General features: G+C 38.7%; 1 protein-coding gene across 1 annotated transcript in view; it reads right to left on the reverse strand.

Annotated features, from left to right (window-relative positions):
• Window positions 1–14,206, reverse strand: part of SIK1 (Protein kinase superfamily protein) — a 70,051-nt gene extending 55,845 nt beyond the window's left edge. Inside the window, exons 1-4 of the mRNA XM_006856819.4 lie at window positions 13,212–14,206; window positions 12,452–12,540; window positions 11,987–12,094; window positions 8,902–9,009 (exon numbers count right to left, since the gene is read on the reverse strand). Coding sequence (XP_006856881.1) covers window positions 8,902–9,009; window positions 11,987–12,094; window positions 12,452–12,540; window positions 13,212–13,875 — 969 coding nt within the window. The 5' untranslated portion in view covers window positions 13,876–14,206. The remainder of the gene's footprint in view (window positions 1–8,901; window positions 9,010–11,986; window positions 12,095–12,451; window positions 12,541–13,211) is intronic.
• Between the last annotated feature and the right edge of the window lie 455 nt (window positions 14,207–14,661).

Here is a 14,661-nt window from a genome sequence, read left to right on the forward strand (position 1 = left end):
TCCACCCCTTAGGGGGTGAACTTGGCCTCCTCTCTATTGTACACTTCTTAAAACAGTAATACAATGTTAACCTTTCTCAAAAAAATATGATAGAGAGACTACAGAGGAACTTCTTATGGGCCGGTGAAGTAGAGAAAAAAGGTGTTCATCTTATAAAATGGAAAACAGTGTCTCACTCTAGTTGAAGGAGGTCTCAAGGTAAGGGAAATGGCAGATTTCAATATCGCAGAAATGATGAAGTTAGCATGGAGGATTTTGGAAAATCCATCCTCGTTGCTGGCACGGTTCTTCAAACATCGATACTTTCCAAATTCCTCTATATGGGAGGCTGAGAGAAGAAGAAGATGTTCTCATGCATGGAAGGGAATTTTACTTGGCTTATTTCACTTGAAAGGCAATGTACAGTGGAATATTGGTAATGGTCAGATGGATTTCTCGGTGGATCCATGGTTAGCAGGTCAGTCACTTTCAGATTTGCATGATAATGACATTCAAGAGGATTTAGGGGCTACTGCAAGGAGGAGGGTTTTAGACTTCATTAGAGGTTCACCTCAGTCTTGAGTTCTACCACATCCCACATCTGATTTTTTGATAAATATATGGAGGGAGGTTAAGAATTATACTCTTCCTCTATAGCCCAAAAAGGATTCACTGGTATGGATTCACTATGTTGATGGCCTATTTTCTATTAAAAGGGCATGGGATTTTATTAGGCATCAAGATTCATCACAGCCTATTTTTCGTGCACTTTAGTCCTCTAAATGCCACTTACAGGCGAAATGGTTCTCATGGCTGGCCTTGCATAATCGATTGTCCACCTCATTTTTATTGCAAAAGCGGGGTATGCAACTGGACTCTTTATGTCCCTTTTGTAGCAACCATGATGACAGCCTTGTCCATCTATTATTCCAATGTGCTTTTGCGCAGGGAATATGGAGATCATTAGCTTGGAGATGTGGAAAACGGTTTGTCCTCGATACTTCTATCCCTGATTTTTCAGGTTTAAATCACATGGACTTCGTAATATTTGGTCTTCCATCTTTTTTACTGCTATTTGGTTTCTATAAGAAGAGTCTTTAAGTCAAGACCCACCAGGAGAGAGCTTATTATGAAACGGATTATCTTACATGTTCAGGCACTATGAAACAGATTATCTTACATGTTCAGGCAGTAGCAGAAGTTAAAAAGTGGTATTTTCATTTACTAGAAAAGGCCATAACTTGGCTTCAGCAGAGGTCAGAATCCCTATTACGGTGGTGTGGTCTTTTCCTGAAGCTCAAAATTACAAGCTCAATATTGATGGTGCTTCCTTGAGAAATCCAAGTTTAGTAGGTGGTGGTGCAGTCATCAGGAACATAAAGAGCGGTTTCATTGCTGCTTTTGCAAAGCATTTTAGTTTTGCTTCTAATAACCATGCAGAATTTTTGGCACTTGAGGAAGGAACTCAATTGGTTCATCAAAGGAATTGCTTTCCAATACAGATAGAAAGTGATTCGGCCTTGCTTGGGAATGTCATATTCATAATCGATGCGGTGCTCAATGGCGGCTAAGACGATCGCAGATAATTGTTGCACCAGACTTTCTTCTCATCGATGGTCTATTACACATATTTTTTGGGAGGCAACATGGTTGCCGATGCCCTCGCTAAGAGGGCATCTGCTCACCCCGGTGCTACTGTGTGGTGCCATAGACCACCCGATTTTCTTTCCTCTCTTTTATTACATGATCTGACACAATTGCCCTACTATGGGGTTGTACGATAATCGTTTTTCTCTGCTCTTTTATTAATGGAAAAATGGGTAGGAGGCCTTCTCTCCCACTGACTTACCCAAAAAATAGGACAATAGAAAAGAGCGAATCAAGGATAAAATAAAGAGTAAAGAGATACAAGTAGTCTTACATCTTGTGGCTAAGAAAAGGAGGAGAGTCAAATTACAAAAGAGGTCCAGCTCCTTTTGGAGAAATTTAGGGAGCAAACTCCATATAATGTTCTTGACAGCCTTCCTCTTATGAGAGATAGATAACATTGTATAGATCTCACTCTTGGATCAAACCTCCCAAACTTAGCTCGTTACTGGATGAGTCCAGCAGAGCACAGCGAGTTGCCTGGGCAAGTCAAGGAATTGCCAAGAAAATGGCATATTCGAGAAAGCTGGAGTCCATGTGTGGTTTCTACACTCTTAACTGTGAGAAAAGATGGTACTTGGAAAATGTGTGTTGACAGTCATGCAATCAATAAGATTACTATCAAGTACAAATTTCCCATACTAGGCTTGACAACATGCTAGATATGTTCAATGGTGCTCAGATTTTCTTTAAGATTGACCTCAAGATACCATTAAATCCACATTCCACTTGGAGATGATGAAAGCCTTCAAGATCGTGAGAGGTCTTTACGAGGACTAGTCATGCCCTTTGTTTTATCCAATGCATAGAGCACATTTTTGTGTATGAACATAGTTTTACAACCAGTCATTGGGAAATCTATGATCATGAACTTTGATGATATTTCAATATATGATATTAGCCAGGATGATCCCTTAATATAGTTGCAACGAGTACGAGAGATCCTCAAGGAGGGCAAGTTGCATTTCAACTTTAAGAAGTGTACCTGTTTTAATAAGGTTTCATTTTTCTAGGCTATTTGTTTGGTCAAAAGGGAATAAAGTTGATCCAGCAAAGGGTGGAAGCCATAAAGAGCTGGCCATGACCCCGAGTTCCATTTGTGATGCGCACAGTTTTCACGATGCCCCTTCATTCTATGGGAGATTTATCCATAATTTTAATACCGCAATTGCACTAATCACTATTTGCATGAAGAAAGGGAAATTTAAATGGACTCTAGAGGCATAATAGAGTTTCCAACTAGTAAAGACAAAAATGACAAGTGCAGCAGTGCTAGCCCCTCCCGATTTTGAAAGGGTTTTAGAAGTGGATTGTGATACCTCCCATGCTAGGATAGAAGCTATGTTAAGCTAGGAGGGATGCATAGTTGCATTCTTCAATAAAAAGTTGACTGATGCTTGTTCCGGTTACTCAACAATGTCGAATTTATGTGATCCTTCAAGCTCTTCAATAATGGAGCCATTATTTGATTCAGAGGGAGTTTGTGCTATATTCACCCTATTGAGGCATTAAGACAGTAACTCTCAACGTACACTGAATAATCGAAATGCCAAATGGGTCACATTCTTACAAGAATGCATTTTTTCCATTAAAACACAAATTCAGAGTTTACATTTAAGTGGCTTATGCCTTGATTTGTCGGTCGTTCCTCCTCGAAACATTGTCTCATACAATGGTGGGTTTCGAGTCTCGTAAGGACCAATACACTACTGATTCATTTTGTGGTCCTATATGGAAGTCTTGTCGGTCTAATCGTAGAGATCCTACTTCTAGGTTTGTTCAAGATAGTTGTTTGTTCCATGTCACTCAAGTGTACGTACCAAAGAGTTCTCTTCACAAGAACAAGATTCTTGATTGGCATTGTAGGGGTCTTGGTGGACATTTTGGTTGGGCTAAGACTATTGCTTTGGTAGCGGAGAGTTATTTTTGGCCTAGCTTGAGATGTGATGCGAAGCGATATGTGGATTGTTGTTGTGTTTGTAAAGTTTTTAAAGATTAATCTTGAAAGAAGTCGCTACGTGGAATTCAAGGAAGTAAAATAAAAAAATTTCTCTGTTAATGGATCTAAATTCCACTTACAAGTGCCACCAAACAGTGTTGTAAACAAGAAATAAAACCCCAAATACAAACTAGGATCTTTCCTTTTACTGCCAAATAGAATAGACACAATCCAGGATTGAAAAAGAAGCTTTGACTATAAATTTTAGTACAAATAATGTTCTTAGAAATTCAAATGAACAAGCAAAGAATGACTAAAAATAAAAGCAAACAACAAGGAAGACTTACTTGAATTTGCCTAGGGTCACCCCCTTAAAACTTGGTACACCCCACACCCGATTTGCTAACCCATGGCACACTCTAATCCTATTGGCCTTGCTGAATTTTCCGAGTCGGGAAGCTTCCTTGAGCAATACCTTTCAAATCTAGGGTTTTCAGAGCATAAACAAGATTAGGGTTTATAGACATTTTAGACCTCTCTAGGGCATGCCTTGAAAGGCACCTCCCTTGGTCTTACTGTGGGCTAGGTGTGGCTCTCTTTATTATCTTCAAGTAACGTGCTACCCCTAGGAGCCTAGAGTGGTGTGCGTGATCCTTTGGTGACTAGAGAGGAGAGAGAAAAAGAGAGTGGAGTGTGGAGGAGAGAGAAGGAAGAGAGAGTGAGAGAGAGGCTAGAACTTGGTAATGAGAATGTGAGGGGTCCCCTCCTTATATGGGCATCAAGGGCTCCAGGTATGCCTATCCAATAGTAATGACTGATTTTAGGAAATCTGTGAGGTGAGCGAGAATTATACATGAGTCATCCATCTCATGAATAAGCCATCACAATTTAGGAAGGAATATAGGAACCTTAACCCTTGAATATTTAACCCATATCAACTTCTAGTCAAACAAGGATAAGACTAATCAAAACCTAATCTTCTAGAACTCCCATACTTCTCACAAGATTGTAGGAATTCAAAAGATAAAAGATTGTCAAATAAATAAATATTTTTCTTCCATAAAATAAGGACATAATCTTTTCCAAAGAGTATATTAGATATCCCAATTTAATAAAACACTTTCTTGTTTAAGAAAAAAGAAAAAGAAAAAAAAGAGAGAATGGGGGGAGGGGGCTGAGGTGTGGGTCCCCATGGGACCTATGCCCCACACATGTGAGGGTGGTGTATGTGTGACCTAGATCCAAAGGCCCACACATGTCCTACCTGGCCCCTCCATAATCCAAAAATTTTTAAAACGTCCTTTTAAGATATTTTACTATTGAAAATAATTTTACAAATTCTTAAACAAAAATTTACAATCCACAAAAACATCTCTTACATTGAAAACAAGATATCTAGAAATAGACTGCTACCAATGGGTCAAGATAAGTTATTGTCATGGCACTCTAACCAGCCTAGTAATTGTGAACCTCGACTATCTTCTCAAACCAATGCAACAAGACCTATGAACCACAGTCTCATGCAGGCGCTCATGATTGGCTCGTCAAAGCAGACCAATAATAATGGAACCACGTTCTCAGAATGTAGATTACAAGCTCTCCCCTTACGAGCATGACACATGCACATATCACTATAATACAAAGGGGACTCTCTATGCACATGTATACATATCCCTTTTCATGGTTGCTTCCCGGTATTGCAGCTATCATATGAACATGTCGTGCGGATGTTTGTTAAGGATTTAGCCCTCGCTCTCACATGCCTACTTCTGCACACAGGAGACCACGAACCTCTCCTGGTCTAAAAAACACGACTATCTTCTCAAACCAATGCAATAAGACCTATGAACCACAGTCTTATGCAGGGGCTCATGATTGGCTCGTCAAAGCAGACCAATAAATAATAGAACCACGTTTCCAGAATGTAAATTACAAGCTCTCCCCTTAAGAGCATGACACATGCACATATCACTATAATACAAGGGGACTCTCTATGCACATGCATACATATCCCTATTCATGGTTGCTTCCCGGTATTGCAGCTATCATATGAACATGTCGTGCGGATGTTTGTTAAAGATTTAGCCCTCGCTCTCACATGCCTACTTCTGCACACAGGAGACCACGAACCTCTCCTGGCCTACAAACCATCTATGGGCATCTCTCTGACCTCAATAAGGGATGACCTTCTCAAAACCCTCTTCAGCTATATGCCCAAGGGGTAAGGATTTTTGGACATGATCACGGCTAGAAACCACCTAACCCTAGGTCAGTCAACCAACGCGCACACTCCCATTGAAGTGCAGAATTCACTATAATTCTATTTACATGATCTCACGGCCTTTAAAGGCCACAAACCCCATCAAATCTCAGAATACCAGCCTCTACACTCCAGTTCACATCCCAAATTCTCCTTCGGAAAATGTCAACATAGACTTCGTATTAGGTTTGCCTAAAACTGCTAGGGGGTATTGTTTACTATTTGTAGTAGTCGACTGTTTTTTGAAAATGGATTATTCCATTCTCTATCAAAAGGCCTTTTATACATCTCATGTCATAGGTCTTTTCATTAAAGTTGTTCGTCTTCATGATGTACCTAAGTCAATCGCCTCTAATAGAAATACTAGACTCTTGCGTCCTGAGTCCTTTTTGGGGGGGACATTGTAGTCAAAACTAGGTACCACTCTATAACTTAGCAATGCATATCATCCTCAAAATGATGGACAGACTAAAGCAGTCAACTGTAGCATGGGAAATATATTGAGGTGTCTTGTAGGTGAGAGGCCGAGTTAGTGGGATATGGGTCTTCCCAAGCAGAATTTGCTCATAATGGCTCGGTTAACCAATCTACTAGAAAGTCTCCCTTCAAGATAGTGTATGGTCATGCCAATTCACACATTCTGGACTGTGTTCCATTTCGAGACTGTGTTCCATTACCTTATGGGGGAGAAGTGTCGAAGCCAATTACTATGCCCAACACATAAATGAAGTATGGAAGGAAGTCCTCTACAAGTTTAGAGCCAACAATGCGAAGTATATAGAGATTGCAGATGAGCATCGACATGACAGATGATTCTCTTAGGGAAAATTATCATGGTACATCCGAGGAGAGAGAGGTTTCCAATTGATACCTACATCAAGTCACATCAGCAAAGGTTGGGGCAGCAAAGGATTGTCAAGAAGTTAGGCGATAATGCTTATCTCCTAGACCTTTATGAGAACCTTAACATCTCCCTAATCTCCAATATTGCTTATCTCTACGAGTGTAGAGGTGATCAATACACTTGGATGTTGGTACACTACAGACTGCAAAGCTACCAAGAGACATTGTCGACGAGATAGAGATGTGGTTAATGTTTGTCGATAAAAATCGTGGCTCATACAGGGGATACTTGGTTCATTGAAAGGGTCACCCATTGGTTGATTGTTCGTGTATTGATGAGCATGAGTTACAAAGGAGGCGGGTGGATCTCTATCAACTTTACGTTAAGGCATACTTGACCAGGTCGATTTCCTCCCAACCCAAGAAGAATTGATGAGGAAATCATGCATTAGGGCTTTAGTTCTTTTTATTTTTGAAGAGTGCAAACTACTGTTATTAACCTTTTAATTTATTTTAGTTACCTAAGGGTACTTATGGCTTTTGAAATTGTAGAGAATTCAGGGGTAGTTTAGTCTTTTATTATTTTATTTTAGCTAAGATTAATTATATCATTTCGTTTAAAGTTAACTTGTATAAAAGGGGAGTAAGGGATGCCCAGCCAATTTGGGTGATTGATTTTGAGAACTTTGTGAAGAAAAGAAAAACCATTAGAGAAGTGCGTCTTGAATTCTTTGATTGAAGTCACAGAGAATGCTTGGTAGCACCTCCCAAGGTCCCTCCCTTCCAAGGTAATCTTTAACTTCTTCTCTTCTTTCCCCTCCACTCTCTTCATCTCCTTTCTTCCCTCTCTCTAAATTCTTTCATCATCTCCTTTCTTTTATTTCTTTTCTTCCTTCCTTGAATTCTTCAGTATTCTTCCTCCTTTCTTAATTTCTCTCTCCCTTATTTTTCCTATTTTCTTCTTTCTTTAACTTTCTTGCTCTAACCATCCAAGCCAGCAAACACTCCCTATTAAAAAAATTCAATAAAACCTTAAAATAACCCATAGGTCCTTCCTGGAATTAACCTCATATAATATCCCTTGAAACCCTAACCCTATTTTAGCATCTACTTTTCACACCCTTAATTTCAAAATCCTAGAATTAGTTGTGGAGACCCTCCGGAATTAATTAACATTTGTTCCAGCCCCCTCTTCTTCTTTTTAGGCTGTAATTTAACTTCAAATTTGATCGGGATCAATTTTTAATTAGCTGATTTTGTTTTAAGACAGATTTCAATCCATCATGGATTTAAAATTTCATTTCCCATGTTGATTTACACAAGTATATTGAGTTTTGTAGATGATTACATGCTAAAATTGTAGATATATGATCTTATTTCAATTTAAATTGTTCTCTAGAAGTGCTTTAAGGTCTTGTAATTAAAGATTACAGAATGGTTGATCATAGGCTACATCACATTGTGTATTTCCCCGCAACTACCCTCCCACTCCCTTGAGATACCCCTCCTGGCCAATCCATTAACTCAATAGTCCACAAACCTTACAAAATATTCAGCTGGACCTTCTGCTGCATCTCCATAGGCCCCTTCGAAAATTGCCCCAATTCCCAAATCAAACAAAATTATACCCAGTGTCCTACATATGAACCTGCCATTGTCATCATCCGACATCCTCTTTAAACTAGAGACACTACCCTCACAACCTTCTTTACCATGATTTCTACAATCTACCCTCCAAACTCTCTATACTATACTTAGGTTCCCTTGCCACTGAATCACTCAACTGCCCCTTAAGTGTATAAGAAAGCTTCTATTTTCAACATTGACCCAATAAACCCTTCAAATAAAAAAACAATCACATAAGAACCCCTCATGAACACCACTTATATCCACATATTCTCCTTACTCATAGCCACAAACAGCCTGAAAGTGCCATCCTTCCCCCAAACGACTATTCTCAATGCCCTTAAGCCTAAATCAACATCCTATGTACATCACAGTATACTAATATCATTCTGCCCCTGTCACTGTTGGACACGTCCCTGTCCACCAGTGGAATTTCAATGTAATATTCGCCCTCAAGGTGTTGGAGACAATGTCCAAAATATTCATGTGCCTAACGCACCTCCGTAATCTGATATTAAACCAATAAAACATATCAAAAACAAATGTTTTAGTGTTTTATTATAGTCCCATAATCATTATGAGAGGCATAGAACAGAACGTATCTTACCTTCAAAGCTTCTCTACATATGTAGGCTATATGATGCTCCTCAAAAGTCTCCTCAGTAGTACCCATTAGATCAGCAACACTTCCACCCCCACAATACTCCATTACTATCTGCATTAACAAGTAAAGATTCCCACATGTGACCATGGTGACAAAGTTTCATATCAAGCACTTTCATCAAATAGCAACACTTTATTGACTCTAAAACATCTAAAAATACAAATACTAACTTTCAGAAACGAAAATATGATCATAGTAACCTGATACATGCTTGCATTAAACTATTAAACAACTTAAACCTCCATTGACTACAGGATAATATCCACTTTATAATGTAACTAAAGCTAAAGGTAATGATGCATAATTGGATCAATTAAGAATATATGGAATGCCAAAACATATTCTCAAAACTGATATATAGCAAATTTTGACTACTGCAGAAAAATCGCATAGAAAGGAAGTTTTAAGAAGGGTGTCCATGCATTTCACCTTAAAAAAGAAAAGGTTTAATATAAAGGCTCCAATGCATCAAAATTAGATTTAAATTTACCCAACAAGACACAAAACGAGTAATTAAGTAAAGTAGACAATAGCTCTATGATACGCAGTACGTGTCATATTCCCAATATGAGCATGCAATTGGACACATCTAGAACCGAAAGCAAGAAGCATAATTTTCTCCTTATGGTTTGAAAGTCAAGGTGTGGCCATACCAGCACTAAGACGCTGATTCCATAAGAATTCTGAAGTTAAGAAACCTCAGGCAAGATTATTAATAGGATGGGAAATGGCACCCCATTCCAACCCAAGTTTTGCAACCTCTCCACAGGATCTGCGACTGACCTTTTTGCTCTTTCTTACACCCCTTCCAATAGATAAGAAAAGATCAAATGGTGAAGGCACCCGGTTTGCATGAGGGAGGTCAAAGGAACCTTCAAGTTTGTCCCAAAAACAAAGCAAGCTAACCAACTATTCTGGCTTACCAAAAAAAGGAAACACAGCTAGATAGTTGAGGTTGCCAAGAATCCAAAACTGTTTCTTTGCAATGATTTAAAAATACCAAACTCTATTTAAACACGTGTCTCATGCCGCAAGTCAGAGTGAATGGCGATTGTACTTCAGAAGCATCGGGAAGTGTTCTAAACCACAGTTCCAAAACTCAGGAAGACTCAGCTCAGCCTACATATTAGTTCACCGGACTCAGCAACAATGACTCGGCATGTGTGTCTAGAGGGGGAGGGCTATGTGTGTAGGTATGTATGTGTGCCTAATGTTTGTGTGTATCTGTGTATGTGAGAGAGAGAGAGAGATTAATTTTGGCAAGAGAAACATCCAATCTGAGTGAGAAAGATACTGAATTTGGGAAGATAATTCCAGAGATGATGTTTCCTAATAATCAAGATGCCCACAAATAGGATGTGAAAAATAAGGGGGTAACCATGTAAAGGATTGCCATAATTTATGCACCTTATTAGTAAGCATTCTATTTACCTTTAAAAGGTCAAAATAACTTTGACCAAAAAAAATAGTAGAGTTTAAAACAAGGTGAATGAGTGCGTCCTCCAGGTGATGCAGCGGGTTCGGTCAATCAGGGGGATTTCTGAGTTGTGGCAAATCTTTAAACCATGTTCTAGACATGTTTGCAATCAAGTGTGTGAGACCTTATGCGGTTCTTAGCGTTGGGCATGGAAGAACAATATGAAATCAGACAGCGTGAGTCTAGTGGATATGCACTCTGACAATGATCAAATAGGTGGGGATGACAACCAGACTTTTGGAGGAAAAAGGTCAAACGAACCAAGATTCATTGATATTCTTAAACAAGATATTAGCTCCTCCATGACTTCCACACCCCTTGGAAGGTTTAAGGATGTATGACTTATATAGGTCCCTAAATGTGCTCTATGATATCACTACTAAGACCCATAATGGAATTCATACCCTATCCTCGTAAGAGCAGAAATTTAACAAGCACTCCACTCGAAATCCAAATTCTTGTCAGAATTGATTGATTACGATCAATAACTCGTGGAAACAAATTTTAACAGAGGCAACCAAGGCATGAGTGCTTCAACATGGAATAATTCCGAGTGATATTCCATGTGATCCTCTTGCCACATGGATTTTCATAGAAAAACTTTTCCAAGCAATCACCAGAAAGTATAATTCCCTTCATGCCAAATGCTAGTTCGCAGTTATGGTCCTGTACCATGTAGACTCGGGAGGCTTTGTGGAGATAATTTACAAAGTGGGGGTTAGGCTTGTGCAATTTTTTGCCAATGTAATGTCATTTTTTAAGTTCTTTTGTTAATTGTTTTATTTATCACGGAAGCATAGTCATTTAAGAAAAATACAGGAATACGAAATTAAAGGAAACTGATATCGGACATTATTTAGGTAAGTATCTGAGATCTGTCATTGGATAAATAGTAGTGGTAGTAGTAGTAGTTATAGTAGTAGCAGTAGTAGTAGTAGTAGTAGTAGTAGTAATGATAACAGCATAGTAGTAATAGTAATGATAACAGCAACAATAATTAAAAGAATGACAAGGAATAAGTGCAAACAAGAATCAAGAAACATCTAAATAAGTCAAAAGAATTGGAAAAATCAAACCTTACAGCCAAGAATAAAGGACAAGAAATGGAGAACAAAACATGAAGGACCCCAAGGTAAAATGAAATAGCCTCCACATGCTATTTCGCAAGAGTGGAGTTTGATTTTTGAAGAAAGAAATTTAGTTGCAGACAATTATAAATTGCAATGAGAAGAAGAACCTCAGACTATGAATGCATGTCGTCTTTATGTTATGTAAATTTGCAATGCAATTTCACCTAGTACATTTACTTATAAAGTTCACATAGGTGCATGTGAACTTTAAAGATCCAACTCACGCCGTTATTAATTTTGTGTAATTTTGTTGGTGCCATTATCATTCCTAGTTGAGTTCAACCCTCAAAACATAGATTTCTCTACAACAGTCATTACGTATGCAACTCAAAAAGCTGCTTGCCAACAAGAAACATGAAAGCAGTATAAAGGGTCAACTTGTAAGCCCAGAAGAAAGCCATATGTGTGCTCTGGCACATACCCAAAGGTAATCTTCTCCTTGGTAGCTCCCCAAGTACCGGACCACATTCGGATGATTACATTGTTGCAACATCTCAATTTCACCACAAATTTCTTCATATCCTTCTTCCTGATTCACATAAGTGCACAAGTTAGACCACATATCCATGGCATGGAAAACAATATCCGTCTGCCCTTCGCCAAACCTGAAATCTATGAATATCTGCCAGTTGAAATTTGTGGTTCAGATATCTTTGAAGATATATTATTTTTTTCTCGTGTATTTCAAGATATATGTTGAAAGGAAAGAATGTTTCCCCCAATAACCTCTTCATTTGGGAGAGAGATAAACTCCAAGCAACAAAACAAGTGTGATGGAGCAGATGATATGGTATTTATAATTTGCCAATCAATGATGATATAATATTTATAATAGCAATATATCGACCCAAGAGCAACTAGGACATTAAACACGCCATAAACGCACCCCTTCACACAAGGATATAACTTTGATGGCAACCATCTCTGATGTCTTTATGTCTCTAGCTTTGTATACAGCTCCATATGAACCCTTCCCTGGAGTATCAAAGAAAAAGTCTATTAACCGTTACAGCAAATCTGGTGCAACCTTGGGTAGGTAAGCAAGTAAAACAAGCAAGGACAATCTGCAGCCAATTTAATCATTTGCATTTGGCCAGAGCATGCAAATATTCAATTGAACAAGAAAATGGGCCACACTATCCCATTATAAGTAATCTATTTCCATGCCATAAAGCATTGAATAATATAGCCCAATACCTTAAATAGCTCATATGGTAGCATAATGAGGAAATCCCATTTTTCATGTTTTGATAATTTGAATAGAACACCATATTCCTTTCCTTCATAATTTGAGAGTTCTTGGCACATTTATTTTTTAAAATGCAGCCCACTATTCATTTCACCATCTCTTTCCATGCCATGAAGCACTGATCAACATAGCAGAATACACAAAGTATATCATATGATAGCGTTCTGAGAAAACCTTTTGTTTAGTTTTGATCATTGTTATGGAACCGTGCTGCTATCGTTCCAAGGAGTGCATTTTTTTCTTTTTCTGATAATTTTCAAGGAACCCAAGTTGCTTTTAACCACAATTTAACAAATCTCTGAAGAACCCATTTTCTTTTTCATTTTCATTTCTTCCAGTGATTCATGAATAACCCACATTTCCTTTTTTTACTGAGAGAAAGAGAGTGCATGCATACCGAGCTCATTGAGCAATTCGTACTTGTTTGTAGGATCTTCCTTTGTCACACTATCAGGAAGTGAACTAACCGATCTCCTCATTGCTTTTCTCCCCTCTTCAACATGGAAATCCCTCATCTGAGGCGTAAACTCCATGCCTGCTCCTCCCCTGATGCTCTCGACTGCCTTGCTCATCGATGTTGAGAAATTGCTCCCTGTCCTACTCAGCATAGTCCCAAATGGCGAACCTCTAAAGGTTCCCCCTCTAGAACGAACACTCGACTTAACCAGAAACGTTGAATAAGGATCCTCAACCTCTGGTTTCTTTCTCAGGCTCCCTCTACTCCTAGGATCGATGCCTGGTGGTTTTCTAGGGTATTTAGAGACAGAAGATCGATTCGATCTCACAATTACACTTCCCGAATAGTTGTGTTCTTCTTCTTCATAATCAATGGCGGCTCCAAAATCCTTAGGGAGGCGCTTTAACAGAGGAGGGAGAGATGGGTCCTCATGATCTTTTGTGATCATGGTTGCATAGATGTCTTCTTCCTCCTCCTCGTCTTTTCGAGGGTCGGGGTCTCTCTGGTCCGAGTCTCCTGTGTCGCCATGGATGACCACTGTGGAGTACATGTCCGCCTGGTTCGAGGACTTGGATTTTCGAGAAAATGGACGAGGGGAAGCCATACCGCAGAGTGTCAGTGTTCACGCTCTAGGCTTCGCCATTATGCTCTCTCTCTGTCCTCGCTCTCAAACCAAAAGAATTCAACTAAAACTGAACTCACTTACAAAACGCGCGTGACGCGCAGAAGATGCAGACAGCTGCATCTCTCTCTAGGAAGGTATCACCGGCAAACATTGAAAACTTCCATTAATGGAAATCCGAGCACATGAGGAAGGCGAAGAGAGAGAGAGGGGTTCACCCCAGCAGGAGTAAAAGTTCAAAAAATTTATGATTTGATCGTAAAAAGTTCTGAAAAGAAATGAATCCCTGTTTTGATATGGGTCGCAGTTGATTTACTTCGAGTCATGATCGTGTTTCACTGCTTTTCTCATATCTCACATTATGCTCCTTATGGAGCGTACTGTACATCTACTCCCTCAATCAGAGGATTTATTTGAAATATTTTCTTCTTTTTTCAATCTTAAAATTTTGGGAACAACCTCATAATCAATATTTCAAGAAAAGTTGAAATTTAAGCGTTGTAACACACTTAGTTTTTACCCTCTAAAAATTGGACAGTCACTATTCAAGCTCGAGTTTGTATTTTTTTTTTTTTTTTTTCTTTAAGTATATGAAAGATTCCATCAAGAAAAAAAATTTATTGAGGTTGATTTATGCTTTAAGAGGTTACGTTCCCAAATTTTGGGTACTAAAATTAATCATAAATGAGGTTTTATTTGAGGGAGTAAATAGAAGTATAATATCTTTTGAATCTTCACATAAAATTAACCATAGAGGAGGTTTTATTT

This window comes from Amborella trichopoda, chromosome 10 (assembly GCF_054954075.1).
Source record: "Amborella trichopoda isolate Santa Cruz 75 chromosome 10, AtrichopodaSantaCruz75HAP2 v2.0, whole genome shotgun sequence".
Lineage (NCBI taxonomy): Eukaryota > Viridiplantae > Streptophyta > Magnoliopsida > Amborellales > Amborellaceae > Amborella > Amborella trichopoda.